Raw genomic sequence first — 26,139 nt, forward strand, 5'->3', positions numbered from 1 at the left:
AGTGGTTGAAAACGAGATGTGTGGTTTGCTAACTTGAGTTGGTATCTGATGCATGGAGATGTGGGTTGCGTGATGACGAGAGATAGCATTTGTCAGCTAGTGATGAGCACATCACACAGGACCCAAACGCATTGTTCTCGTATCCTCGCTGAGCGGTGTCCAACAGGCTATGGCAATCCCTTCAAATAATATGAAGAGAGAAGAACTGATGGACTCATGGCAATTCAAGCCCATGACTCAGCGCTGCAGAAAGCGCAACAATGGCTCCGTTATTATGCCTTCAGGCCCATTCATATTGTCTTTTACGCCCTTTCTCGGCAGAAGGTGTGAATCATCCTTGTCCAATCCGGCTTCCCCCACTCGGGGATTGAACTGCGAACTCCGAAAAAAACACTTGCTTCATCCATCATCGAATGAACCCCCATCGCATATCTCAATGATGGCTTCATCTAGAATGATGGCATCAAATGATGTCCAATCCCCCGATGCAAACGCCCTACGACTCGAAGAGAACCTGGAGCAAGCGCCTTCCAACTTTGACCATGCTGTCTCAACGAACGAGTTTGACATTCCCAAGTGGTATGTGACTCAATCCATACAACCAGCTTTCCCAAGACTGACACCTCAACAGGAAGTCAATTATCATGGTCGTCTCTTCCTTCACCATAGTATTCACCTGCTGCGGTCTCAACTTTGCCTTTGGCGTCTACCAAGCCTTGTACGAAGCCATGGCTCTGAAGCCCGACACGCCATTCACGGGAGCCTCTCCCGCGCAAATCGACTTGATCGGCACGCTCTCCATCTCCTTGATGACAATGGGCGCTCCCTTTATCGTAGCATGGGCCAAGCGCTTTTCTCCCCACAGTGTCTCGTTTGTCGGCGGCATTGTCTTCGGCCTGTCCCTCATCCTCGCCAGCTTTGGCACCAGACTCTGGCACTTTACGCTCAGTCAAGGTTTGCTTCTTGGCTTTGGCACATGCTCATCATACATGATGGCTGTAACAGTTGCTCCGACTTGGTTCACGACGCATCGAGGCTTGGCCATGGGAATCATCCTCTCCGGCACTGGCGTGGGAGGTCTTGTTTGGGCACCGGCCCTTAAAGCATGCAACGATCAAATCGGCTTCCGAAACACCCTGCGACTCACGGGTGGCATCTCATTCTTTCTCGTCACAGCTGCAAGCTTCGCCATGGCCTGGGAGCCGAGAACAGGAGCACAGCTTCGAGTCGTCAATGCAGCCCGCGTCAGTCGTGCCGATGGCATCTTCAACGTTCCTCTCGTCGATCTCCGAGTCGCGAAGTCGCAAAGATTCCTGGCTCAGGCACTCAGTGCCATCTTCCAAGCAGCTGCATATTACACCCCGGTCTTCTTCTTCGCGTCCTACGCTGCCACTCTTGGATACAGCACCACAGCAGGCGCAAACTTTATCGCAATTAGCAACGCATGCAACGCCGTTGGGAAAATTGTCATCGGCCATGCAGCCGATCGTATCGGGCGGCTCAACTCACTCTTCATGACAACCCTTCTGAGTGCTGTAGTTACCTTGGGCTTTTGGTTGCCCTCAACATTACACGGCCAAGCCTCCAGTTCGCAAAATCTCTTCATCACATTCACCATCTTCTACGGCATTTTTGCCAGCGCCTACATCTCTCTCTTCCCCGCCAGCCTAGTAGAGCTCTTTGGACCGCAAAACTTTGCCTCGGTCAACGGCGTGCTGTACATGGTTCGTGGCATGGCTACCATGATCGGCACCCCAGTAGGCGGTGTTCTCATCCGGACATCGAGCACGAACATTGGGCCCAAGGCATATGAGCGAATGTCGATACTGGTAGGGACACTCATGTGTGCAGCAACGGTTGCCGTGTTTTGGGTGAGGCTGGAGGCCATGGTTGGAACCGACGGCAAGCGGAAGTGGAAGTGGAAGCTGTAAGGAAAGGATTCTCATAGGTCAGATATCGCTGAGGACTTGATGAAATTGTCCAAGTTCGGGCATCCTGTGATTGACACTCTGTCCAAGTGAGACGGAATGTCTGGGTGGGAACAACGAAGACCAGCCATAGTAACTACTCCGTTCTCCTCGCATTGACAGCTGGTATTGATCCAGGCTCAAATCACCCAAGGAAAAGAGCTTGCGAGAGATCTCTATGCGGGGTAATTAGATCATCACTGAAAGGATTCAAGATAAGCCACATGATTCTCATCTATTTGTCTAGACACTACCTGTTTCAGTCCTTCTCAAAGCCACCCATCAACCTAAAGAAGCATTCTGTAAGGGTAACGGAGAGATACTCGTGAGCTGACCGGGGTTTCAGGATAAGAGAGACTTGTACTCCACGTATCTTGCCAGTCCTAGAGCTGCAGAGCTCAGCATAACTGCCAACTCCCCAGGGGTACCATACTGCCCTAGCGTGAGCTTAGGCCGAAAGGGCCACTTCTCTACAATTGTGTGATTCTCCTTGACAGCCATGCTATCGCGATTCATGCGATGGGCTTGGTTGGAATCCAAATACCTAAGCAACGAGTTAGGGCCATCACCATCTCCTGCTCCTGGGAACGAAAACTCACTTGTCGAATAAATGGTCGACGTCGATGATGAGTCCCATCCCCGAAAGCATCTTTGACACTATCGGGTCCTGGTTATCCGGTGGCATCACCACTTGAGGTATCAAGGTCGCCATTGTGGGTGCGCATTTCGCCATCGCCGGAATTCCATAGGAAGTATTCATCTGGGCCCAGACAGCTTTTGTGAACAGCATGATGAGTGTGGCGTAAGGATTCGTGGTTCGAACTTGTAATAGGGGGACAAGACATCTCGAGACAAGGTCAGGGTCTATGTAGGGTTCTTCTGAGATGTTGGATAACTATTCAGTATCAGCTGAGGGCAAAACATTCTGGCCCTCCATGGCCCAGCCGATGACATACCTCGATCCTTGCAAAGGACTGGACCCGTAGGTTTCTGGCCAAGTGCTGAATGTCCTGGTAGTAGAGGCGAAAAGATATGTTTCTCGATCTCAACTCTCCGCAAAACTTAACAAAGAGCTCCTGAAGATAGTAGAAGAGCTTCCCATAGTGGTCCATAGAAGCTTCTCCAGTCGATATCTTGATGACTTCACCAAAGCCCCATCCGTGGATAGGCTGCAAATCACCTCTGTACGGCCAGTGGGCACTATGGAACAATGTTCTAATAACATTGCTCGTATCAGTATCACTTTGGGCAAAAGAAGTGGAGGTACACTAACGGATTTGGTGTGTCAAATGGCTTCCTGGATGCCCCAAAGGGCAACAGGACACCATCTAAACGGAACCGATGCCAGCAGATGCGTTGTGCTGGCAATAAGGGAACATAAGTGCGTTCTATGTAGTCAAGGTGGCCGGCTGGTAGGGTAACAGCAGTTCGAATTTGTCGAGCTTGGTCAAGAGACAGGCCCTCTGGCACCTCAAAGTACTTGAGGAGCGCAAACCACGACTTCTTGGGCAGCACGACAATGACCCGGGAGTAGGGCCCGCATGAAAAGGTTTCCGAGTGTAGACGTTCCGGATCCTCACCTTCAAGATTGCTGCAAACTCTCTCGATTTTGGGGCGGACCACGCCGCGTAAAAACTCGAGATCACTTCGTCGGACAAAAGCAGAATACCAGATGTGAATCATACGAGTGGCTGCATCTTCAGGTTCGGCGCTGAAGAGGGCAGTGAGGAGCAGGATGATGTTCCTTGCCACAACTTCGAGGTCATTGTCGTTGATTGTGATTCTGAGATCATTTCGGAACGTCCAGGGGAGAGAGGTGACGGTTTTGATGACATTACGAAGGTCTCCAGATGCTAGAGAGTATCAGTCCCAACACTACCGCAAAGGACTAGGGCGATACTTGCCAGCAAACAAGAGTGCCAAGTCTTGATCGTATTGCACACCCTCGTTCTGGGCCAGCTTCAGGATATCCAACGCCGGAACATCACCCCAGATGTTTTTGTGTGTCGCGAAGGGTGCCACGTAACCTTCCCGACTGAACATGGGCTCTCGGCCTTCGACTGACCAGGATGGGACCCATGTCGAATTTACGAACGGGAGCGTGCAATACGGTGCGTGATGGATCCAATCGTCCCTCTGACAGTCACGGTCGCAATACTTGGATGTCCGTTTAGAACCCCCCTGGGTAGAAGCCGCAGACGGTGCAACTTACTGGAATTAACATGCAAGATCCGCATGCCTTCTTGCTAGTATTCGTACAGGGTTTCTCTCCATTTATATTGGCACAAGGAAAGGATTGGCCTTGTAAGGCGGAGTTGGGTTGTTGTGGTTGTGACATTTCGTCGTAGCGTCGCCGTTTCCGGGATAACCGATGCGTAGGGGATGTTTCCGACTCGAATATCGATGGCTTCTGAAGACTTGATGCGTGAAGGATGCTCAAGACGTGCAATTCGATGGATGCTGATGGTGGCGAGGGAGGAATCAAAGGCAGACGGGGGAGCGATTGATCTCCCGTCTTGCCGCGAATCCATGGGGAGACAGGAACAGACAGGAATCACCTCAATGCCCGGGCTCCTTCCTCTACGATTTTGTCCTCTTCTGCCCAAAGGCGAGAGGGCAGGATCGGAAGGTGGCATATGGAAAGGTCCTTCCGATTCCCAAGTTCAGTCGAGCTGGCACACTCGGAGCCCAAATCAGGAGACGAGATGGCGAACGACAAATGAGCATGATACATGCGGTAGTTCAAGTACGGGTCTTACTATCTTTGCAACAGCTCATCTACAGTGTTTAACATCCTCACACAATTGACTCGTTCCCTGCCGCCCTTCGTCAAGACTCAGCGTTCAATCTCTGTCCTACTTCAGCCCACCTGAGAGCACAATTTCTTGTCCGGTGAGATATCCCGTCTTTGCCATCCTTTAAGAGTCATCAGCATGCGCAACTAGTATGGTACAGGTCTCCAACTTACATGACGGCAACGTTGGCGACCTCATCAGGCTGTCCAAGTCGGTGGACTGGGATGCTTGCAGCAATTGCAAGACCCGGGTCTGAGGCCTTTAGCGCGTCTAGGTTGGTATCGCTTGTCCATGTTCTAGTCGGGGGTATCCGTCAGTAACTCAGTCTTCCCAAGGCAGTGTGTATACGCACGTAGATTTTGGTGTTGGAATCATATCTGTTGCACCAATCATTGCAGGGAGGATCTAGACTCTCGTTAACATAATGACCAATAGAGGTAAGGTGCTGGCTTACAGTGTTGACTGTTACCCCCTCGCCAGCGAGCAGGGTGGCCAAGTTCAAACCCATGGAGCTACCGACAGTCAGCAAGATCACATCTCGAGGGGGGCAGGTCAACATACGTGAGCGCTCCTTTTGTAGCAGCATAGTGACACCCATTGATGCCACCGCCTTTGCTTGCAATACTCCCGACGAGAATCACTCGTCCCCAAGACTGCGCCCTCATCCCAGGCAAACAGCTCTTTGTCACCACAAACTGACTTCGGGCGTTAACCTCCATCATCTCATCCCAATTATCCTCTTCTATCTCTTGTACATCTCGAATCCGCTTGCCAAGGCCAGCATTAGCCACAAGAATGGATATGGCTTTATGCTTTGAGGACACTGTAGGGTTCTGGAATATGGCATCGACGAGACCGCGTGTTTGGTCGCGAGAGCTGAGGTCGGCTGAGACACATGGGAAGAGTTGGTTGGGGTGGGCGGACTGAAGACTTTTGGAGAGGGCCTCAACTTTGTGCTATGCATTCCAATTATTAGCATGGTGCCCTTACGAAGTGTCTTCCATCACGGAAAGATGGGTGTGTGCTACCAAGCTTGAGTTGCAATGAAGAACCACGTCACAGCCCTCCGCAGCTAGAGCACGAGCAATCGCGGAACCGATGCCTCCACTTCAAGTAATGATATCAGTTTCTGATCCGAAACAATGGAGACTGAGATAACTCACCTGGCTCCAGTCACAAGGGCAAGACGCCCTCGTAAGCGGTTATCAACGTCTCGAATGTGATAAGTAGGCATGGCGTGGGCATGATAATGTGTCTTGGAACACGGGATCGAGATAACAAGGATGATGCAGACCCTGGTTAGAAAAGTCGGGCGAATAAATAATTAGCGGGCTGTCTTGGAGGAGGTGGTGCGGAGAAGGTGTTGGAGGAGCACACCAGGTGGGTGGGTTCGCATCGGGGGGAAGGCCGTGGCTGCATACCCCGACGTCGGAGGAGCTTAGCGAAAACGGTAATGACAGCGTCGATCATAAAGACATGGCAGATTGTACGAAGATTGAAAGATGAGATCAGCAGGGTCAGTGATTGTGGATGTTTCCTCTCAGGCATGGGTTTAAACAAGATCTTGCTACAAGATGCCGGCAGGGTTTCAAAGCAGGCAAGGAAGCCATTGTTTCTTCGAGGCAGATAATCTTTAGAACAATTGACCAACATTGAATTGACACCAATCTATATGCATCTAAACCTTTCCCTCAAGATATCTAATACTACTTCTATGACCGCGCAATCTCAAACTCAGCCATGTACCAATTTTGAATAGCCTTGGTATCTCCAGTAATAGCGACAGTATCATACCGTGACCTAGCCTCCTTGGCCGCAATACCGTTGTTAACCATGCGGCCAACCCACTTGCCATGTCTCCGTCCCGCAGCAATGATCTTGTCAATAGCAGCCAGGAACTCGGGCTCGTCTCCCCGGGCGGGGACATATCCCAGCAGGGACTGGGCCAGGTCGTTGGGACCGATAAAGACCATGTCCACGCCGGGGACCGCGCAGATCTCGTCGACGTTCTCGACTCCTGCGCGAGTCTCTATTTGGATCATGGTCAAGATGGTCTCGTTGGCTGACTTCATGTACTCAGGAGTCGTGAGACCGTGGCCGATGGCAGGGAAGGCTGAGCCCTGGCCGCGAACACCCTGGGGAGGGAACTTGGAGGACTGGACAATCTGTCGGGCCTCCTCGGCGTTGTTGATCTGGGGAACCATGATGCCGTGGGCGCCAGTGTCAAGAGCGCGCTTGATGATGTCGTGGGCGGGTCCACGGATGCGGATGATGGGGGAGACTCCGAGAGCCGAGATGGCAGCCACAGAGTTGTGCATAGAGTCATCTCCAATGTGACCGTGTTCACAGTCGAGAATGACACCGTCAAGACCAGTTAGGGCAACGATCTGGGCTTGGCGGACAGAGGGGATGGCCACAAAGGTCATCAGGGGGTATTCACCCGCCTTGATCTTGTTGAGGAACCTCAACCGAGGGTTCTCGATCTCGGTTGTGAGGGCAGTGGGATAGGTCTTTTGAGTCATGATGGATGAATAGAGTGAAATGATTGGTTGGTTTTTTCTTGGTGGTTTGAAATGGGCTGATGATGATAAGGAGGGGGATGATGAGATGGTCTGTTCAGAAAGCAAGGGTCTTTATGATTTCCAGGCCTCTCTTTTCTACTCGCCGAGATAAAGTCGTCATCTAGATAAAGATGGCATCCATAGGTTGCAGGCACAGCATCTCTTCGCGATGTTGGTTATCTCGGGCCCCACTGGGAGGAGCTCCCCCCCGAGATGGCTGCACGATGAGCGCCGATCAGGGTTGCTTCCCTGCAGGCCATGGAACAACGCCTCCCTGCAAGCCATGAGCTCCTCCTCCGATAAGCCCAGCCAATGCGCTATCGCGCCGCCAACCCCGGACCCCGGATTTTGGTAATGGCCGAATGGGGCTAGAGATCGTCGTTTTTGGGGCTCCTCCGAATCTTTTCTCTTCTCCCCCACCGCTTCCTATCATTCCAACCTGCGTTAAAAAGGGACCCGTTAATCGGGGAAGATATCGACAAATCAAGATCCTTTTGTAAAAGAGTCTCAATCATTCGTCGTCTTCCCCAGAGTTGGCAAGATAACGCCGAACTAGTGGGCGAGATAAGCGTTATCTCTTGACTCGTTGTCGATATATACCACGCTTGCCCGACGACAACTCACAACTCATTCCCACAACATCCTTCACCTTTTTAACATCTCTTTTATCCAACTACACTTGTCATCATGACGACTGCCACTCTGGAGGATGCCAAGCGGCCTGCTTCGTCCCAGGCCGAGGGCACCAGCACCGCCTACCAGCGAATGCCAGAGTCCCTTGTTCACCTTAGCGAAGCTGAATTGTCCGCCATGAACAAGAAGCTCGTTCGAAAAATCGACCTCATCATCCTTCCCATCATCGGTATCCTCTACATCCTCAACTACATCGATCGTCAGAACTTGGCCGCTGCCAAACTCCAAGGTATCACAGAGGACCTTAACATGACGACCGAGCAATTCGCCACCTCCATCTCGATCCTCTTCGTCGGTTACCTTCCCTTCCAGATCCCTAGCAACCTCATCATCTCGAGGATTGCTCGACCGGGCTTGTATATCTGCTGCGCTGTTGTCATCTGGGGTTCCATCTCAGCCTGCACAGCTGCTGTCAAAAGCTACGGACAACTGTTGGCTGTTCGCGCCATCCTAGGTGTCTCTGAAGCTGTCTTCTTCCCTGGAGCCATCTACTACCTTTCTGCTTGGTACACCAAGACTGAGCTCGGAAAGCGTATCGCCAGTCTGTACATCGCCCAGCAGGTCGGCAACGCGTTCGGTGGTCTCTTTGCCGCCGGAATCTTCCAGCTTGATGGTGCTCATGGCATTCGCGGCTGGCAGTGGCTTTTCATCATCGAAGGTTCTGCTACAGTTGGAATTGGTTTCATCTGCGCCTTTTTCATGCCCGAGTTCCCCTACAACAGCCGAATCCTCTCCCAGCTTGAGCGCGATCTCGCTGTCTGGCGTGTCGAGTCCGATGCGGGTGCAGCTGAGGGTACTGAAAAGGAGAGCACCCTCAAGGGCTTTACCAGCGCTCTTAAGGATCCCAAGCTTCTGCTCCTCATCCTCTGCAACATGCTTTCTCAGGCTCAGGGTTCCATCGCCAACTACTTCCCCACGCTCGTCGCGTCTCTCAACTTCAACCGAACCGTTAGTCTGCTCCTCACCGCACCTCCTTACGTCCTTGCCGGTGGTGTCTACTGGGTTCTCATGTGGTACTCTGACCGCAAGAACACGGCGTACCCCATCATCCTTGGATGCATTGCCATTGCGATCGGCATGTACATCATTCCCATGTCGACTCTCAACATTCCCGCCCGCTACTTTTCAATGATGATTCTACCATTCGCCTCGGTCGGTCCTCAGCTCGTCCTCTTCAAGACAATCAACCTCCATCTAGCACGACCGGTCACCAAGCGAGCGGCCGCTTCTGCCCTGGTCAATGCCATCGGTGGCACATCCAACATCTGGGCCTCATACCTCTACTATGCTCCCCCTCAGTTCTACGCCGCATTCGGCACTCTGATGGGCTGCGCTTTCCTGTTTGCTGGCACCATCACGTTCTACCGCTGGCTGGTGCTCCGAGAGAACAAGCGCCTGGATTCAGGTGACCCCGATCAGATTGCCAAGGTTGTCAAGGGCGGCGTCACCGAGGAGATGGTTCAGCTCGGCTGGCGCTACGAGATGTACTGATGATAGGTATCGGAACAGGTCCCGGAGTGCTAGGTGTAGTAGGAATTCTCTTCTCTTCATTAGACCATGTCAGCTTGTAAATTCGGACGGTCTCCCGTTACATAGGTTCTAGTTAGAGCCAATAGTGTTGGATCAAAAACCCATAATGTGCCACTCTCAAAGTTGTGAATCCAATTGTCCAAAATTCATGATGTCAAGGTCATGGGCCGGCCGAGGAGCCGACGGAATACAGATTAGCGGTCCGGGTGCGGAGATAGGGACTAGAAACGATGCCGGTTTGGGGTTGCCACGGGGTCGCCACACCGCTGAAGAGAGCACCACAGACACAAAGTTTGAGGGATATATATCGGACCGAAAGTTAAAGAAAGGAGAATTGAAGAGAGGATAAAGATTCTTGCATAGCACGCATAGATACGCTATCAACAGACCCATCGATAGTAAAATTACTCAGCGTCCCTCGTGATAAGACTCTCCAAGCAACGAATGACAAAAGGCGCGAAAAAGATAGGAGAACCACCGGAGTGGATCACCAGATAAGTCAGGGCTCCACTTTTAGATTGCGGGGAAGGAAAGCGAATTGTCTGGGGGAAAGGGAAAGCGTCACCTGCGCCTGTACAACCCGACCCGGTCGAGTCTCTCTCCGCCCGCATCTTCACCTGGAACAGACAACGATAAAAATGGCATCGCCGCACGCCGGGAATATCGCTCTCGCTTCCGCCATACCTGCTTCTCCCGCCGTCGAGAGGAGATCTTCCTATCAGCCATTCCAATGCCTTGTCTGCTCCAGTCGCTTCACCCGCCATGAGAACCTGAAGCGTCATGCTGCGCTTCACACGCGCTCCCCCAGCGAGGCCTCACTCCCTTGCGAACTTTGCTCTGCCACCTTTTCGCGCCCCGATCTACGTCATCGCCACATGAAGCGAAAGCACATGGGTCATCTGGAGAAGCGCTCCAAGGGGAAGCGACAACGAGACCTGCAGGCGCCGACGCCGCCTTCGCAGGGGGGTGATGGGAGATCTCACGGCGACAAGGCCTCGTCTGCTTCGCCCGCGCAGAGCCATCAAGATGATTTGGAGATGGACAGTGGGATATGGCTTGATCAGAATGACCAGAACCCAGACGCAATCAACCTTGCCGTCGCACCCTCCAGCACCGAAGGCGATCACACCCAGACCGTCGCCGCTCCATTGTCATTACCAACATCCATCGGCGATTCATCATGCATCACCTCCATCGTTCAAGGCTCGGCCGACCTGCAATTACTGGGTGCTGACTTTCTCGAGCACGCCAGCAATGCCCAGATGGATGCCGTCACCATCCCACACTCCGCTCCGTTTGGCACCAACATCCTCGGCTTCAGCTTCGACCAAGGCAGCCCCGAGAGGTTACTATACGGATCAATCGACATCACACAAGCACAGGAGGACTGGTCACCCTCCACCTCACAAATTGCACACGGCTGCCAACTCTTTTTTACGCACATCTCCCACTTCGTACCCTTCCTCCACCAACCTACCTTTGACGCCGCACACATCCCCAACCACTTACTACTTAGCATGCTCTGCATCGCCTACCAGTACGGCGAAGACCCAGATTGCGTTGGTCAACCGGGATCTGGAGTGAGCTTATCCGAGCGGTGCTTCCATCGAGCGCGTGCTGTTGTCCTCGCCGATGAGGACAAGACCGATGATCCGGCACACAATGTCTCCATGGTCCAGGCATACTTGCTACTCCAGATCTACGCCATGATGTATCTCTGCGGAAACAACTCGGCATATGCTCTCAAGACGCACTCCAAGATGATCTCGCTTGCCCGAGCAAGCGGACTGTCGCAACCGATACCGACGGAGCCAACGACGACCAAGGACCTCGACTCATTATGGCGGGAATTCATCAGGGCTGAATCACACAAAAGGACGCTCTTTGCTGCCCATCAGATTGATACCCTGTGGTATCAGCTCTTGTCGATCCCTCGCCAATTCTCACATTTGGAGATCAAGCACGAGCTCCCATGTCCAGAAGACCACTGGACAGCGTCATCTTCGGTCGAATGGGCGCATCGGAAGTTGGTCGCGGGGAATTCTGGCACATCGGTCCAATATCCGGATGCTGTTCGACGGTTCTTGTCAGGTGCAGATCTCAGCTCTCTCCCAGCATTCGACCCGTACGGCGCCATCAATATTACTCACTTTCTCGTCTCGAGCGCGCAAGAGATCTCTGGTTGGTGTACAATGACGGGGATGCTCAGCACAGAACGACTCGAACCCTTACGGTCATCACTCCTGGCGCTTGGTCCTTTTATCCGTTCGAAACCCGAGTCGACAGACGTAGCGCATGCGGCATTGTGTGAAGCGACATGGGAGTCGGCCATGATTGAGGTGCAGATATGGTCTCCGTCGCATACTGGGGGAATCGTGGGGGGAAGCATGGATGCGGTGCTGCATCAGCTGAGCTACCTGGCGCCGTCTTGCGAGTTTCTGTGCGAATCCAACACTGCCAAGACAATACAGCCCCATGTCGACTGGTTCTTGCGCTATCTCGACGCAACAATTGAGCCAGACGCCGAGGCCCCGTGGATAACGCTCTATGCGTACAAGGCGTTCATGATTGCCTGGCAGCTGGTTCGGGGGAGCATATTGGGTTCAATGCAAGCTGTGGGGGTCGAGGATGGAGACACTGAAGGAGCGCTGGCGTGGGCTAGAAAGGTATTCGGGCGAAGGCAGCGGTGGCAGTTGGGCAAGATTATCATGGGATGCTTAGATTCATTACAGAAGTAGGTAACCACAGCTTAAATGTACAACACAAAGAACGAAAGACCAGATATTTGGGTCGATTCATGTCACCGGCGAGCTCCCGGTGAAAAATACATGGGGGACGGGGTTCTCCGGGGTCTCCGAGGGGGTTTATCCTCCGATGGAGCCCAAGGAATGGCCTGATGGGTCGCAGGGGTGGGTTTGTGCCGGTACAGACATTGAGAGGGCGCATAACGTGGAATTCCTCTAGACTTGAACCATACCACGAGGACGTAGCAATGATCTCTCGGGGATCTTTGTAGCTTAGAGCCGAAAAACGTAAAAAGAGAAGGGGAGACAAAAAGGCCCGGCTTTCCATGATTGACATGCGCTCTGAAGCAACTCAATCAGCGGTCAAAAAGCAAAAATATGAGGTCCTACCCGGGTTCGAACCGGGGTCTTCGGAAGGCTTTTTGAGAGTAATCAAAATCCGACGTCATAACCACTAAACAATAGGACCCTTACTAAGCTTGTGATATGCAACAGCACAATTTTAGCTTTATCAAGACTTGCGCCCAGTTAGTATGGTACAGGTTAGCACATGCCTCTGAGAGAGATCTGCTGGTCTTTTCTTCCAGTAACTTCAGGATAGGGCGGTATTTCTTCTAGTATAAGATAGTAGAGACCTTGCCATCTCTGATGTTTCTATCAATGGTTTGAGAGCATGTAAAAGACTGCTTGCTCTTTCAATGACTACAGATCGAACAGGACAGGTGAGCCATGATGGATCGAAAGCCAACGACATCCTCAAACACACAAGACAGGGAACTTTCGAGTCGCGAAAGCGTTTGCAATGCTAACTTTTTCGCTAAAGAGACACGATGTTCACATAAATACTTATGCAAGACGGCCTATGACGATTGTGACGAAAAACATTGATGCATTCCTTTCTATCTATCTTTTACTATGTCCATTTCCCACACTCTAAGCCTGAGCAATGCACTCAATCTCGATAACAGTACCATCACCAGGGGGAAGAGCCTGGAGGCAAGATCGCGAGGGCATGGGCTTGGGAAGGAACTCGATGTAGACCTCGTTCATGGCGGCGAAATCCTTCATGTCGGCAAGGTAGACGTTGTACTTGACAACCTGCTCAAGGGAAGATCCCGAAAGCTCGAGGACCTCCTTGAGGTTCTGAAGAACAGTTCTCTGGAATCAAGTCAGTGATTTGTTCGAAAGGTGATCAAGTGTAAGACGTACCGTGGCCTGCTTAATCTCTCCGGTGGCAGTCTGACCAGCACAGAACACAAGACCCGGAACCTTGGTAGCGGGGCCTGTCAATGTTAGTGACCCGTCAAGAGAGCCAAGACATACTCCGACTTACAGTTGTGGGGCTTGGGAGGGAACTTCTCGCTGGAAATGAGTTGGCGCGACATGGTTGCTGAGGAAAAGGGTGTGAAAGTGTGGATGGTGGTACGATGAATGCGTGATAATGGTAAGATGGTCTAGAATGCTTGATGCTGAACAAGAAGAGTATCCCTTGTCTCTTCTGTCGCTTTTTTAAGTCCAAATCGGTCGAGTGCCGATTGGACCTTGTGGCTTATCTCGGAGGAGCTCAGCGGGCCGTGGTCTAGGGTCCGGGAGGAGCTCCTCCCGTTCTCCGGGGCCCCGGGGGGCACTAACCGCTTGCGGCAGGTATGGGCAAGATCATCGACAGAGGGAGGAGGAGAGATTGCGGAGGGGGCGATAGATAGCAGCGGAGGAGATGCATGACAGACATTGGGGGAGGAGGTTGGTCGGCATTGGAGGAGGAGCAAAAGCAATGCGTCGGAGATGGAATTGGGTGCCGATCGATGTGGTAGGGGGAGTTGCACGCGACAGGTAAGCTGGAAACACCGGATCTCTGGCTTACACCCTTTCTTTGCTTCGTTTGGTGGCGGAGCTCGAATCCGAAGAGCCGGCTAGACTTGAAGCCTTTGACGGCTTGTCTAATTCCGTCTCTAGCTTATAGATGTATAAGAAGAACGCGATTCAACCATCTTATCACTAGCATCAAACAACTCAAACCAACCATCCATCCACACCTCTTCTATCAATCACAATTCTCAAGTCTAAGCAGCAATGGCTCCCGCCGCCCCTTTCAACCCCCCCGCCGCCGACCTCCCTGGCAAGCCCTCTGTTCCTCAATGGGTTCCCCCTCCGGTAACGCAGGAGAAGGAGAACTTTGCAGAGCTCACGAGCATTGACCTCTCGCTGCTTGACTCGGAGGATCCTGCTGTCGTTGAGGACTTGATCAAGCAGGTCAAGCGGGCTATCCGCGATGATGGCTTCTTGTTTCTTGAGAACTATGGTATCTCGCTAGAGCAGGTATGTGACAGAGCATTGGGCAAGAGTTCGTGACGACTGACAAGGTATAGCTCCACCGTCAATTCTCTATTGCGCAGTACATGTACCACAACATCACCGAGGAGGACAAGGAACGTCTGCTCTTCCACCCCGAGACTGGTGTCTGGTCCGGCTACAAGCATCCCTACGGCTTCAAGGTACACACACCCCGCCTACCCACACCCACGAACCAACACTAACATTTTGTCTCCTCCAGCGCGAGCGTGGCCCCCCTGATGGCATCGAGCAGTTTAACTGGTACAAGCCCGACTGGGAGGACGTTAACGGCCGCGTCCCCAAGTGCCTCCACCCCTTCATGGACGAGATCGAGGCCTTTGCCAACTACCTCACAAAGTCTGTCAACCGCCGTCTCCTCACCCTCTTCTCCCGCGTCCTCGAGCTCCCCGACGACTACCTCTGGGACAATGTCCAGTCCCACGGCAGCCCTACCGGCGAGGGATACTTCCGCCACGCTCTGTTCCGCCCCGTGCAAAAGACTACCGAGGAGGCCTCCAAGGGTCTGCGCATGCATGGACACACAGACTTCGGCTTGACAACTCTGTTGTTCTCTGTGCCTATCTCGTGTCTTCAGATTTGGGGTCGGGATGAGAAGTGGTACTATGTTCCTTACAAGCCTGGTGCTCTCGTCATCAACATTGGTGATACTCTCGAGATTGTTTCTGGTGGTCACTTCAAGGCTACTCGTCACCGTGTCTTCAAGCCCCCGATCGACCAGCGCCAGCAAGAGCGTCTGTCCCTCGTCCTATTCAACAGCTCCGTTGGTGACCTCCGCATGACACCCGCCAAAGGTAAGCCACCCAATGCTCCCAGCTATCGTACATATTAACACAACCTTCAGATTCTCCCCTTATCCAGCGCGAGGGATGCGTCGAGGACCAGGGCGTCTACTCCGAGTTCAAGAAGCGCACATCGCAAGGCCAGCTCGTGCCCACAAACCGTCAATGGCGCGAGATCCAGATCTCCACGTGTACGGATCCCACGGATACTGTGCGCAACCGGGTCGGTGCTGATCAGGTTCTGATTGATGGCAAGCTTATGCACCAGCGAGAGTACATGGGCGTCAAGGTTGTTCTGCCCGTTTAAGCGACATAGGAAAGGGGAAAAGAATATGCATCAGAGAGGAGCTTGCATCATGTACGCGACATTTTGATTTGTTAGCTATTGCGTAGTTTAGTGTTTATGGATATGGCAATGTTTCAGTATACATCTGTCCCTGATGTTTAGCAATGATTGGTGATGATCCGTTGCTGATATAGTCGATCAGCTTTTCATCTGCATCCATGCACTAGGAATAGGACAGGCCAGCTCATCAATGAAGACACAGACATCAGCGCAATAAAGTTATCATAGGTGAATGCATTTCGACGCAAGGGCAGCATCCATCAAGCTCTGCAGATATACCACACGTCCACAAAACATAGCACATCAAGTCCTTATCAGGACTATCATAGCCTTCAACAATCCTCTAAAAAGGCCCTTTCATAACAACAACAGCTGTATAAGAAGGCAATATCGAATTCATCTCATGAAGGTTTTGCATACATCGCCACGTCTACAAACTATAATGCCCTACTGTGTCTCTACGAGTGAAGGAGTGACTCGGCCAACGAGTCTAGTCGGGCAATCGTGTTTTATTTCAAATTAAGCTACGTATATAACGGGGATCTAGGCTATCTTTGATTGACAATTGGCTGCCCAGAGAACCTCGAGCTGTTTCCGCCGCAGTCTTCATCAATAACCCTCAAGAGCCTCTGCCAGAGTTCCGGAAAGCCCAAGGTACATTTTCCCATGACATCAAGGGCTGGCATGCTCCACAGTCTCGACCTGCTTCTCTGTCCCGTCCACAAAGGCACTCGGTTCAGTCTTTCCACCAAGTGACCTCTCTACATCCAAACGTCCCTCTCTGGCGAGCTCCTTTTGCATCTCTCTGGCAACTTCCACCGCGTTCTCTCCACGAGCAAAGATGTAGTCAACTTCTTCTAAGGCAAGGTTCGAGGTTTCGGGGTAGAAGAAGTAGATGATGGGGATAAAGACGAGGTTGGTGGCCATGAAGATCAAGTAGGCCTTCCACTTGAGACGGTTGATGATGATAGGAGTGATCATGACCTGATGACTATCGTTAGTTTGTGGTGATTTGGAAGAGGTATAACCCAAACACTTACAACTGTAAAGTTCCAGAGCCAGTTTGAGCTCACTCCAATAGCCGTTCCTCTAGTTCTAGCATGAAGAGGAAGAATCTCGGGCACATAAACCCAGGGCACACAGTTCATACTAGCTCCAAAGACAAGCATGTAAGTAAAGAAGAAGGCAATGGATCCAGAGGCAAATGCCTTTCCTCTCGCAGTGTCGTCGGCCTGGGACAGGAGAGCAGAAACCATGAGCATCGAGACACAAAGTCCTGCTGATCCCCACATCATTGTTGACCGACGACCCATACGGTCAAGAGCCAAAGAGGGAAGAAGCGAGCCAATCGGAAACATGAGCTGGATGCATCCGGCGATGATCTGGGCGAGTCGGTGTTCAAGACCAACATTGTCCGTCAAGACAGCTTCACAGCATTAGATATAGCTTCAAGCAGAACGGGTCGCACTTACTCAAGATGAAATATACGACCAAATTTATGCCTCCCATTTGATTCATAAACTGCACGAACCAAGCGAGGAAGACTCGATATCGTGTGCTGACTTTGTCGTTGCGAAAGGTGGACGCCCACGAGGCACTTCCCTCGGCTTCAGCCTCCATAGAAAGAGCTGCTTCGATGGCGTTGGCCTCTCGAACAATATCCGGATGATCGACTGGTTTGTCATAGACGGCAGACAGCACGTTGATGGCCTCTTCCCTGTTGCCGTGGTTGAGGAGCCAACGGGGTGACTCTGGGATACCAAAGACGACCACGATAACCCAGAGGGCGAAGACAGCTTGGAAGGCGAGGGGCCATCGCCATGCGAATGCACCTCCGACGTAGCTAAAGGCAAAATCCCACCAGTAGGCAAAGGCAATGCCGATACCGACGAACATGACCTCGGCAGAGACGAGTCGGCCTCTCTTTGTGCCCTCACAAAGCTCAGATTGATACCTGGTATGGTTAGTGAGTCTCAGCACTTGTCTGTTTGAAAATGTACTCACATTGGGACGGTAGACGTCTTGAGACCAGTTCCAACACCAGTAACGATTCTCCCCACAATCAAATGCCCCCGAGTAAACGCAGTAGTCTGCAAAGCAGCACCAACAAGAATCCACCCCATAGCAAGCCAAATCGTCCATCGTCTACCAAGCTTCTCGCCAACGAAAAAGTTGGCAAAGCAGCCCACGAGACAACCGAGATTGTAGCTCGATGTGATGAAGCCGGTGAGTGTATCGCCGGGATGGTTGAACTGTCTCAGCCAGTCCTCGTTTTCAAGAATACCACCAAAAACCCCTTGGTCATACCCGTAGAGAACAAAGGCGCAGAGACAGCATGATGTTACTGCGAGTTGCAGCTTTTTGCCACGGCCGAACCAGGTCCGCATCTTGATTAATGAAGACGGTGTTGGTTATGTCTAAAGAGCAGAAAGTGGCGATCCTACAGCAGGCTGAGCTGATTTATATAATGTTACGTCAATGTAAAACATTCTTCATATATACAAGTACATGGTTTCGGAAACATGCCGGGCTTGGGGAACATGGAGGCCCCAGAGATCGACATGGAAAGGCTGGGGAAGGGAACCCGTTCCCTGCCCCATGTGGGGAACCGACCAAGGTCATCACAGCATGAGTGGTGCTTGCAACTTCTACCCTGGGCAAGATGTCGGACGGGTGTTACATCACCTGCCGAATCAGGGAATGTGAAGCATCCGGATCACCAGGTCATGAACGAGAGAGGTAGGTTTAAGCTTCGGTGTTTGTATTTCGGTGTCGGTTGATGGTTGAATCCTTGCTGAAGGCTCAGGCAGCCATTTAACCTTCTCCACAACCCCGTATGCGAACGACTCATAATGATCCTCACTCTGGAGGGACTCGAGTCAGTTATTACCCCAGGTTGCTGTTCAGTGGCGGGGAGTGTTACGGAACACTGTCATATAGACATACGACGCTGCGAGCTGAGTAGGGTCGGAGACATGGAACATCATCCCTCACGCTCGCTTAAAGAATGCAGTGACCGGGAATAAGACTTGACGTCTCATCCCCGTCTTTCTTGAGGGCAAATTCTCTTCATTCGAATCCTTGGACCACAGACTTCGGTTAACTTGGCCGACTCTGAGACAGCATCGGGTAGAACAAGCGATGGTCATGCTGACATCATTGTGGGCCTCCTAAATTGGTGCTCGCTTTCAGTTGTCATTGGTAACGTTACGAAACACCAACATCGATAATTCGCCCCTACACAAGGTTTAGGAAGGGAGAAGCGCGGGATACAAGTATAGAAGTAAGCGATTTGAAATGCAGATGTCTCCTGCCTTGTCTGGACTAGAGAGTTGACTGAGAGCTGACCTGACGGCAGTAGTTTTGAGTTGACTTTCGCCAATACTTACCTATGCGGTATACCTTCACTTGAGGTAATAATAAGCTTCCTGGACTTTACGCAACTGAGGCGAGACTACCAAAGACAAGAAAAGCTGGTTGATGACAGCAAAAAGAGAAAAACACCAACAACTCTGGTGACACTTGGCAAAAAAACAAGGCTCGACGTGGGCCTGATTCGAACAGACGCCTCCGAAGAGAATAGATTTCTAGTCTATCGCATTAGACCACTCTGCCACCACGCCTTGGATGCTTGTGATTCGTTGAAACCGGAGCCGGCAATTGGGGACTGGATAGCTTGCTACGCCCAGAGAATTCGTTGAACGAGTTGCTCCTAGTTGGAAGAAGTCGGAAAGAACAGCGAAAATCATAATTATATGAGAATCCGTAAGAGTGCTTTTTGTGTTTGCCACGGTGAAGTCAGACACCACCACCAGCCAGGCGAGAAATGGACGGGACTGGGGCACATAATGAGGCCTCCTCACATTAGAAACGAGAAAAATGCTTGTCTCCTACAAGTAACCACTTTCCCAGCCATTTGTATCATAGAGAATCACCAATCAGACCCGTGATTTGGTAGCCCTTCATAACTATAGTGCTTGTAGCGTTTACTCACTAAGCTCTCTAACGTATATATCACCTTTCAGCGAACTCTCCTCGTGTCTCAATAGAGAATTCAAACACTAACGGTGTTGCTGGACACTTCTAATCTCTTCTGCGCCAGTTATTGGATGCCATCGCATTACTCGCTTCCGTCGCATCTTCAGATCCAGTGTTTCCTGGACGCGCGTAAGCCCTGTCATACACTCGACGACCATTCCTCCTATCTGGATGCCGAGCCACCAGCTTAGCAGGGGTCTTTTCCGCCAGAGACACCTTGAGCGGGCCTCCTGTGGTGGTGCCGTTCAGAGCGTCGGCTGCGGCGAGAGCTTCCTCCTTAGTTTCAAAGTCCACAAAGCAGTAATGATGTCTGCCGGGCTGTGCCCTGGTGCTCTCATGCGGTGTGATCCGCTTGCCGATTGCAGTTCTAACGCATGTCAGCAAAGAGTGTATCGTCAATAGAGATCTCGCATACGGGTTGAAGCCAGTGAAAATCTCGGTGATTTCACGTTGATGTTGAGCTTGGTCAATCATCTTGCCCAGGCCACCGACATAGAGCCTCCGAACCTCTTCACTGCGAATGGCATCATCAAAGTGATCCATCGCCCAGTAAGGACCCTTCTCCTCTCCCTTGTTGTTCAATTGCCCGATAGGAACCCCGCCTTCATCTGGCTTGGTGCGCCAGTCGCCCCATCGACGAGACGTAGCAGGCTCATCCCCAAAGTTACGTCGAGGTTTCTTGGGTTCACAAGGACCAACCTTGATGGACCGTCCACGGATAGTTGCACTCAACGACTCAAGAGCACTCTGAGCAGTCTCGCGGTCGGGAAAGTCGACAAAGCAGTAACCCGGGTTTCGGGCACTAACAGGGTCGATGGAGATGTGAATCTTGTCCAGATTGCCGAAGCCATTGCTGGAGAGGACTTCCTCGACGTCGTAGGGCTTGGCCTCGTAAGGGAGGTTACCTGAGCTCAAATGGTCAGCCTTCAAGGCCCGGGTCTAGGCTCATGATTGTCGTGCCTATGTAGATGCGCCTGCCCTCGGCGATGGCATCTGGCTGGCTCTGGGAGGCTCGTTCCATTGTTTCCAGGTGTCAAAGACTGAGAATATTTTGAGTTTCGCGTTAAGCGCCGACTCAACACCTGGCTCGTGTGGGTGGGGAACATCATCGGACCGATGGTCAGTCAAGAGAGGTACCCTACACAGACCGAAATGTCAAGAAAAGATGATGGTTTTGCTACTGGGAATGGTCGAGAGGGATTCTATCTACTAATGGGCAAATGAGCTTATTTTCCATTTTCTCATGTCTTCTGAAATACAAAGAGTGCCCAAGTTCTGAGGCTTCTCTTCTCAACACACGTCTTGACCATCACCTAGCCTGTCTCAGTTGAGGCCACATCCACACTCAGCTCTCCACAATCGAGATCCCAGGTACATACCGGGAAATGGCGTGATAATTAGACTCAGCGGTTAACTATGGGGGGCATTGTTGTCTAATGGCTGCAAACTTGAAGGCGCCAAGCGCGGAACACATTCCACAAGCGCGTACAGGAGGGGATTGCTCTCATGGACAAGTTGGAGACCTCAACACAATCAGACTTCAGAACGATCACTTTGGCTGCTCTGGCAATGAATATGGAAAGTTGGTCTGAACATCCGTTGCTAACGCTCGGTGCCATCCTCCCAACTTCTGTTGCCTATGAGCTGATTGCTCGACTGGGGGTCAAGTCCTTGTCTCATCACCGGCAAAACTTAATAATTGAGAGCCTGCCACGAGCCGGTAGAAGCGGATTTGCGACCTCTTCGCGGCTAAAGTTGTGACCACGACCGGGAGATTTGTGATGAAGCAGGGATGTGGAGCGCTTATCGATGGCGAACGCGTCGAAAATGGATCTCTTCCCGCGATGCACGACGGGGACTCCCGTGAAAATCTTCCGGTAAAGCATGATAAAAGCGTGTCTTGCCGAATTACATCCAGGGTACAACCAATCAGACTACCTCCCTCTTCAAAAAGACGTGATGCCATGCGCCCATCCGATGTGATGATGCAAGTCACGCAAGCGCGAACTCAGAGCTGACAAGGATTGATGACCTCCAATGGTTAGTCTCTGTGAAACTTGAACAGGCAACAGGGGCCCGCCAACTTCTGATAGGTTCGATACCGTGGCCAGAGGGTACTGTACCTGAAACGAGATGTCTCAGCAAAGTTAATTGCTGGGTAGCATTCATGCAGCTATTCACTGCCTGTGGTCATTGCGCGTACAAGTCCCTCTTCATTTCTCCGCTCCTCTTCTGCTCAACAATGAACTTGTTAAAAAACATCTCGAGACAGCCATGCGTCACAAGCTTGTGCTGGTGCTGGTGGTGCCGGCTCTTTGCTTCCTCTTTGTCGCCACGAGTCTATACTTGGGCCGTGATCATTTGAGTCGCATCTCTCACACGTATCTTCCGCTCCAGAACGAACCGGTGCAATCTTCACTGAGCCCCACCAGGATCTCGATTACGACGACAGTCTCAGACCCCGACCAAACGAGTTCCTCGACGCCAAGCGCGCAGATCACACCAACCCTCGTTTCTTCGGCAAACATCTCCACTCCATCTGCGACGGTTTCGTTTGTCCCGTCAATACAAAGTGGTGAGAAGTTGTACTTGGATCAGAAGTGGCGAAATTCTCACGGATTGCAGGAACCATCCTTTCAGCCGAGCAGATCTCTCGTTATGTATCAGCCATCCTCGATCCTACTGCGACAGACCTTCCCCGACTTGAGTGCCCCGCGTTAGGCAAAGAGAGATACGAAGTTCTTCAACAAGGGTGGGAGGAACGAGACGACCAGGAAGATGTTTTGGACGAGCGAATCGACTACTTCTTTGCCCTCAACTTGCGCGAATGCGTGCACCTTCTCCCACGTCTTTTGGGTAGTGTTGTCGAAGCCATCCGCTTCCTCGGTCCTCATCGCTGCGCCCTTTCAATAGTGGAAGGCAATTCACCAGATGGAACCGGCGATGTTCTTCTCGCTTTGCGTCCCTTTCTTAAGGACCTTGGCGTAACCTACATTTACAACAGGTCAAAGGTCAACCCGTCCAAAGGCGACCGTATTCAGAAGCTAGCTGAACTACGAAACCTGGCACTCAGGCCATTATATCAGCAAAAAGTCGCAGCCACGGAGGAAACTACTGTCTTGTTTATCAACGATGTGGCCGCCTGTCCCGAGGATCTCCTTGAGTTGGCCCTCCAGCGACGCAACATTGGCGCAGACATGACGTGCGCGATGGACTGGACTTATGTGGGAAATGATCCCACCTTTTATGATATCTGGGTCGCTAGAGCCCTGTCGGGTGACTCCTTCTTTCGAGTTGGTGATGACGGCAATTGGAACTCGGCGTGGAACCTCTTTTGGAACGCGCCGGAAACCAAGGACCGATACAACAGGCACCTACCCTTTCAGGTCTTTGCCTGCTGGAATGGAGCCACTGCGTTCACAGCAGCTCCTCTGCTCCATGGCCTTCGCTTCCGCTCTCCTCACGGCGACAAGGGCGAGTGTTTTCAGGGTGAACCAGAGCTCTTCTGCAAAGACCTCTGGTTTAGGGGATATCGCAAGATTGCCGTGGTGCCAACGGTAAATCTCGAATATTCGGACGAGCGTGGGGCAGACATCAAAAGCCTCAAGGGGTATGTCTCAGGGATGGTTGAGGAACAGGACAAGGAGAGTAGTAGAATCGACTGGGTGCTAGAGCCGCCACGTGAGGTGAGGTGCATGCCAGATTTCCAACATCAAACCTGGCGGCCGTGGAACGAAACCCTGAGTTAGAAGTCGAAATTTGTATATAAACCTAATATGATGTGACGTGAACTAATATAACTTGAGTGTGCCATAGTTGATAATTCCGTTCTTGCTCGGGACTCAACTTCAATGAGAGGAGAAGTCATCATGTCAAGAGCCAATAAGACAAGCTCTTTATATATTGTTCCGTCTCAGTTATTGGCTTAGAAACAGGTAGAAGTTGCATCTCAGCAAAGCATTGGCCTATTGGCCGAGCTTATTCGAACCCGACATTCCTTACCTACACAGTCGACGGCCCCAAGATCAGCCAAGAGCTAGTCAACTCGCTGTTCATGCTGCTCGTCACCAGTCTCTGCTACGGAGGGTTTCACATGCTGGCCTGGAATTCTGCGGCGCTGGCGCCACGCGGACACAAGCGGGTGCTGTGGAAGGTCGCCTGTCGTCCCTTGGGCATGATGATGTGGGTGGGACTGAAGCTCTGGAGAGGTGCTGACGCCCGTCTGAGGCTGAATCAGGCAATGAGCATCGGGTTTGGTGCGTTTGGCATTGTTTTATTTGTAGCCTATATCGCGTCCCGTGTGTATCTCATTACTGAGGTGGTCCTCGTCATCCCGTATCTCGACCCAGGGGTGTACAAGACTCTGGCCCTTTCGGAATATTGGCCACACCTTGGATAGGTAGAGCAGTCTGGATAGCCAAACTCTGTATATTAGAACCATTGAATATTTTGATCTTGCATGCCATTTCATGCGCGTTACCCTGCCGTACCTAGTGATTGACCTTCCAAGTGTCTTATAAATGAGATGCAGTCCTCCCATCATTTCTCGTGATCCCAAACCTCAAACTCCCGGCTCAAATCTTTGTTCTGCCTAGGGTCATCCTGCCCCCATAGTCAATCAACCCATCTCTTCCCTTAGCAACTCCGAGATGGTCACCACTTCGTAACCTCTCCTCTTCATTTCCGGCAGCACTTTTCGGAGCATCGGTACAGTCCAGCTCCTCCGATCGTGACAAATGATGATGCCGCCAGGCTGTAGCATGCTCAAGATGTGGCTCGCATTGACATTGCGTATGGGATCTGCGGGTCATGCGGGTAGATGTTGCCAAGCACGAGACGGTAGCCCAGACGGCCCACCAGCTGTCGCATGGCGGTGCTGAAGAAGCCTGACCCAGGTCGGAAATACCGGGGAGCCGGGGACGAGGCTCCCTCGACGGCGGCATATGACGCGTCCAGCATCTCTTCGACTTGGTGAATCTGCTCCGTCAACATGGTAGTGCTCAGCGACCGCGACGGCTCGTCGTACATCGCGTGGTTGCCCAGCTCGCAGCCGCTGCGGATCAGGCTCTGAAGCATCGCCTCCTGGCCGACCGCTTGGGAGCCGATGACAAAGAAGGTTGCCTTGACGTCGTTCTCCCGCAAGACGTCAAGGATTTCCTGAGTATGCTCGGAAGGTGCATCATCGATGGTGAGCGCAATCACCCTTTTGCTGGTTTTGACGGACCACAGCACATCCGGCCATCGTGATTGAAAGTACCGGATAAGAGCTGACGGGGGCTTGTAAACGAAGTAGAGGGGAGTGGCCAAAGCCCAGACCATGAACAGAGCGGCCAACATGTTTAGAGCATCCCCTTGAGAAAAAGAGAATCCGCGAGATTCAGGAAGCAAATGGATGTGTGATCACGGTGCAGGTTGGGCAGGTAAGTAGGTGTAGCCATGCAGCAGGTTGATTGGTCTGGAACTTTAGGAATCAGACGGTAAGGCAGTACCAGTGACCAGAGTTGATGGACGGCTGAGCTGAAGCTGAGGCGTGCCTGCATTGAATGTGACAGTGACCAGGCGACTCACAACTCAAGTCTCCTTTGCATATCCTCCAATTAAGTTTTCCACCTCTAGAGCCTTATTTTAACCTGCTGTAATTGATAGGACGGAATCTAGTGCAGCCAGCGGCTAACAGAAACGCCCGCCTTGTTGAACGACCAAGCGCCCTTGGCTCGAAGGCGGCAACTGGATCTTGCTACACCCCTATCATGGAGGCTTGAGGAATTATCTTCGAAACCGCCACCTGGCTTCATCTTGCTTGGTAGCGAGAGCGGCTGAGGTCCTCCTCGCTGCAACCGACGAACCAACAAGCCCTTCACGTCCAATGATTTCAGACTAGGCTCGGCCTTTCGGCCACCCATTGATTGGTTGTTTTCCCCCTCGAGTTCTAGGTACTTCAAGCCCAGAACGAAGAAGCAAAGCAAGGGTGTCCCCTGCTACACCAACCTTGAATGGGCAAAAGTTTTAATAGAATTACATCTGCGGCAGGACCGCCGAGTTAGATATAGATGAATGGTGACAAAGCATACGCCTTCATGCTATGCATCTTAGGATGGATGGCTTCCTGCCCGGGAGTTGGACGAGGATGCGGGATATAGTTAGACGAGTTCAAATACGGTTGTTTGCCCATGTTGGAAACCAGGATGTGGTGATGTTATGAGCCTTGATGCTCTCATCCAGGCGCACTTGGTCAGGCTACGCTGACCACCACTCCCCCGGCACCTTGTGGCCCAGCTGTTAGGTCTTGGTAAGGATAGATAAGGAAAAAGGTAAGCTTAGCAGCGGAAGCGAT

The 26,139-nt window shown here is 51.9% G+C and overlaps 12 protein-coding genes across 12 annotated transcripts; 5 read left to right on the plus strand and 7 right to left on the minus strand.

Moving 5' to 3' along the window:
• Nucleotides 1-436: 436 nt before the first annotated feature.
• On the plus strand, nt 437-1,931 carry NCS54_01233400 (MFS domain-containing protein; the record flags this gene model as incomplete). The annotated part of the gene is made up of 2 exons (XM_053157571.1): nt 437-579; nt 632-1,931. 2 exons carry the CDS (start codon nt 437-439, stop codon nt 1,929-1,931), a joined length of 1,443 nt encoding a protein of 480 aa, XP_053013546.1.
• Nucleotides 1,932-2,309: 378 nt separating this feature from the next.
• Nucleotides 2,310-4,305, minus strand: NCS54_01233500 (DUF4470 domain-containing protein; the record flags this gene model as incomplete). The annotated part of the gene is made up of 6 exons (XM_053157572.1): nt 2,310-2,511; nt 2,567-2,862; nt 2,924-3,167; nt 3,211-3,820; nt 3,857-4,174; nt 4,227-4,305. The coding sequence occupies 6 exons, from the start codon at nt 4,303-4,305 to the stop codon at nt 2,310-2,312; spliced, it is 1,749 nt and encodes a 582-aa protein (XP_053013547.1).
• Nucleotides 4,306-4,822: 517 nt separating this feature from the next.
• On the minus strand, nt 4,823-5,996 carry NCS54_01233600 (Hypothetical protein; the record flags this gene model as incomplete). Its single annotated transcript, XM_053157573.1, has 7 exons — nt 4,823-4,883; nt 4,936-5,058; nt 5,115-5,167; nt 5,217-5,274; nt 5,324-5,718; nt 5,791-5,869; nt 5,926-5,996. The coding sequence occupies 7 exons, from the start codon at nt 5,994-5,996 to the stop codon at nt 4,823-4,825; spliced, it is 840 nt and encodes a 279-aa protein (XP_053013548.1).
• Nucleotides 5,997-6,474: 478 nt separating this feature from the next.
• Nucleotides 6,475-7,284, minus strand: NCS54_01233700 (Hypothetical protein; the record flags this gene model as incomplete). The annotated part of the gene is made up of 1 exon (XM_053157574.1): nt 6,475-7,284. The coding sequence occupies one exon, from the start codon at nt 7,282-7,284 to the stop codon at nt 6,475-6,477; it is 810 nt and encodes a 269-aa protein (XP_053013549.1).
• A 726-nt stretch (nt 7,285-8,010) lies between these two features.
• NCS54_01233800 (Hypothetical protein) lies at nt 8,011-9,507 on the plus strand (the record flags this gene model as incomplete). The annotated part of the gene is made up of 1 exon (XM_053157575.1): nt 8,011-9,507. The coding sequence occupies one exon, from the start codon at nt 8,011-8,013 to the stop codon at nt 9,505-9,507; it is 1,497 nt and encodes a 498-aa protein (XP_053013550.1).
• Nucleotides 9,508-10,166: 659 nt separating this feature from the next.
• NCS54_01233900 (Hypothetical protein) lies at nt 10,167-12,284 on the plus strand (the record flags this gene model as incomplete). The annotated part of the gene is made up of 1 exon (XM_053157576.1): nt 10,167-12,284. The coding sequence occupies exon 1, from the start codon at nt 10,185-10,187 to the stop codon at nt 12,282-12,284; it is 2,100 nt and encodes a 699-aa protein (XP_053013551.1). The 5' UTR covers nt 10,167-10,184.
• Nucleotides 12,285-13,223: 939 nt separating this feature from the next.
• On the minus strand, nt 13,224-13,675 carry NCS54_01234000 (Hypothetical protein; the record flags this gene model as incomplete). The annotated part of the gene is made up of 3 exons (XM_053157577.1): nt 13,224-13,448; nt 13,500-13,573; nt 13,624-13,675. The coding sequence occupies 3 exons, from the start codon at nt 13,673-13,675 to the stop codon at nt 13,224-13,226; spliced, it is 351 nt and encodes a 116-aa protein (XP_053013552.1).
• A 685-nt stretch (nt 13,676-14,360) lies between these two features.
• NCS54_01234100 (Fe2OG dioxygenase domain-containing protein) lies at nt 14,361-15,728 on the plus strand (the record flags this gene model as incomplete). Its single annotated transcript, XM_053157578.1, has 4 exons — nt 14,361-14,606; nt 14,657-14,782; nt 14,842-15,433; nt 15,484-15,728. The coding sequence occupies 4 exons, from the start codon at nt 14,361-14,363 to the stop codon at nt 15,726-15,728; spliced, it is 1,209 nt and encodes a 402-aa protein (XP_053013553.1).
• A 711-nt stretch (nt 15,729-16,439) lies between these two features.
• NCS54_01234200 (MFS domain-containing protein) lies at nt 16,440-18,154 on the minus strand (the record flags this gene model as incomplete). Its single annotated transcript, XM_053157579.1, has 4 exons — nt 16,440-16,751; nt 16,808-17,193; nt 17,240-17,721; nt 17,772-18,154. The coding sequence occupies 4 exons, from the start codon at nt 18,152-18,154 to the stop codon at nt 16,440-16,442; spliced, it is 1,563 nt and encodes a 520-aa protein (XP_053013554.1).
• Nucleotides 18,155-19,850: 1,696 nt separating this feature from the next.
• On the minus strand, nt 19,851-20,826 carry NCS54_01234300 (Hypothetical protein; the record flags this gene model as incomplete). The annotated part of the gene is made up of 3 exons (XM_053157580.1): nt 19,851-20,172; nt 20,221-20,710; nt 20,766-20,826. 3 exons carry the CDS (start codon nt 20,824-20,826, stop codon nt 19,851-19,853), a joined length of 873 nt encoding a protein of 290 aa, XP_053013555.1.
• Nucleotides 20,827-22,079: 1,253 nt separating this feature from the next.
• Nucleotides 22,080-23,554, plus strand: NCS54_01234400 (Hypothetical protein; the record flags this gene model as incomplete). Its single annotated transcript, XM_053157581.1, has 2 exons — nt 22,080-22,380; nt 22,431-23,554. 2 exons carry the CDS (start codon nt 22,080-22,082, stop codon nt 23,552-23,554), a joined length of 1,425 nt encoding a protein of 474 aa, XP_053013556.1.
• Nucleotides 23,555-24,569: 1,015 nt separating this feature from the next.
• Nucleotides 24,570-25,142, minus strand: NCS54_01234500 (Carbohydrate esterase family 4 protein; the record flags this gene model as incomplete). Its single annotated transcript, XM_053157582.1, has 1 exon — nt 24,570-25,142. The coding sequence occupies one exon, from the start codon at nt 25,140-25,142 to the stop codon at nt 24,570-24,572; it is 573 nt and encodes a 190-aa protein (XP_053013557.1).
• Nucleotides 25,143-26,139: the final 997 nt, after the last annotated feature.

Source organism: Fusarium falciforme, chromosome 10, assembly GCF_026873545.1.
Source record: "Fusarium falciforme chromosome 10, complete sequence".
Taxonomy (NCBI): domain Eukaryota; kingdom Fungi; phylum Ascomycota; class Sordariomycetes; order Hypocreales; family Nectriaceae; genus Fusarium; species Fusarium falciforme.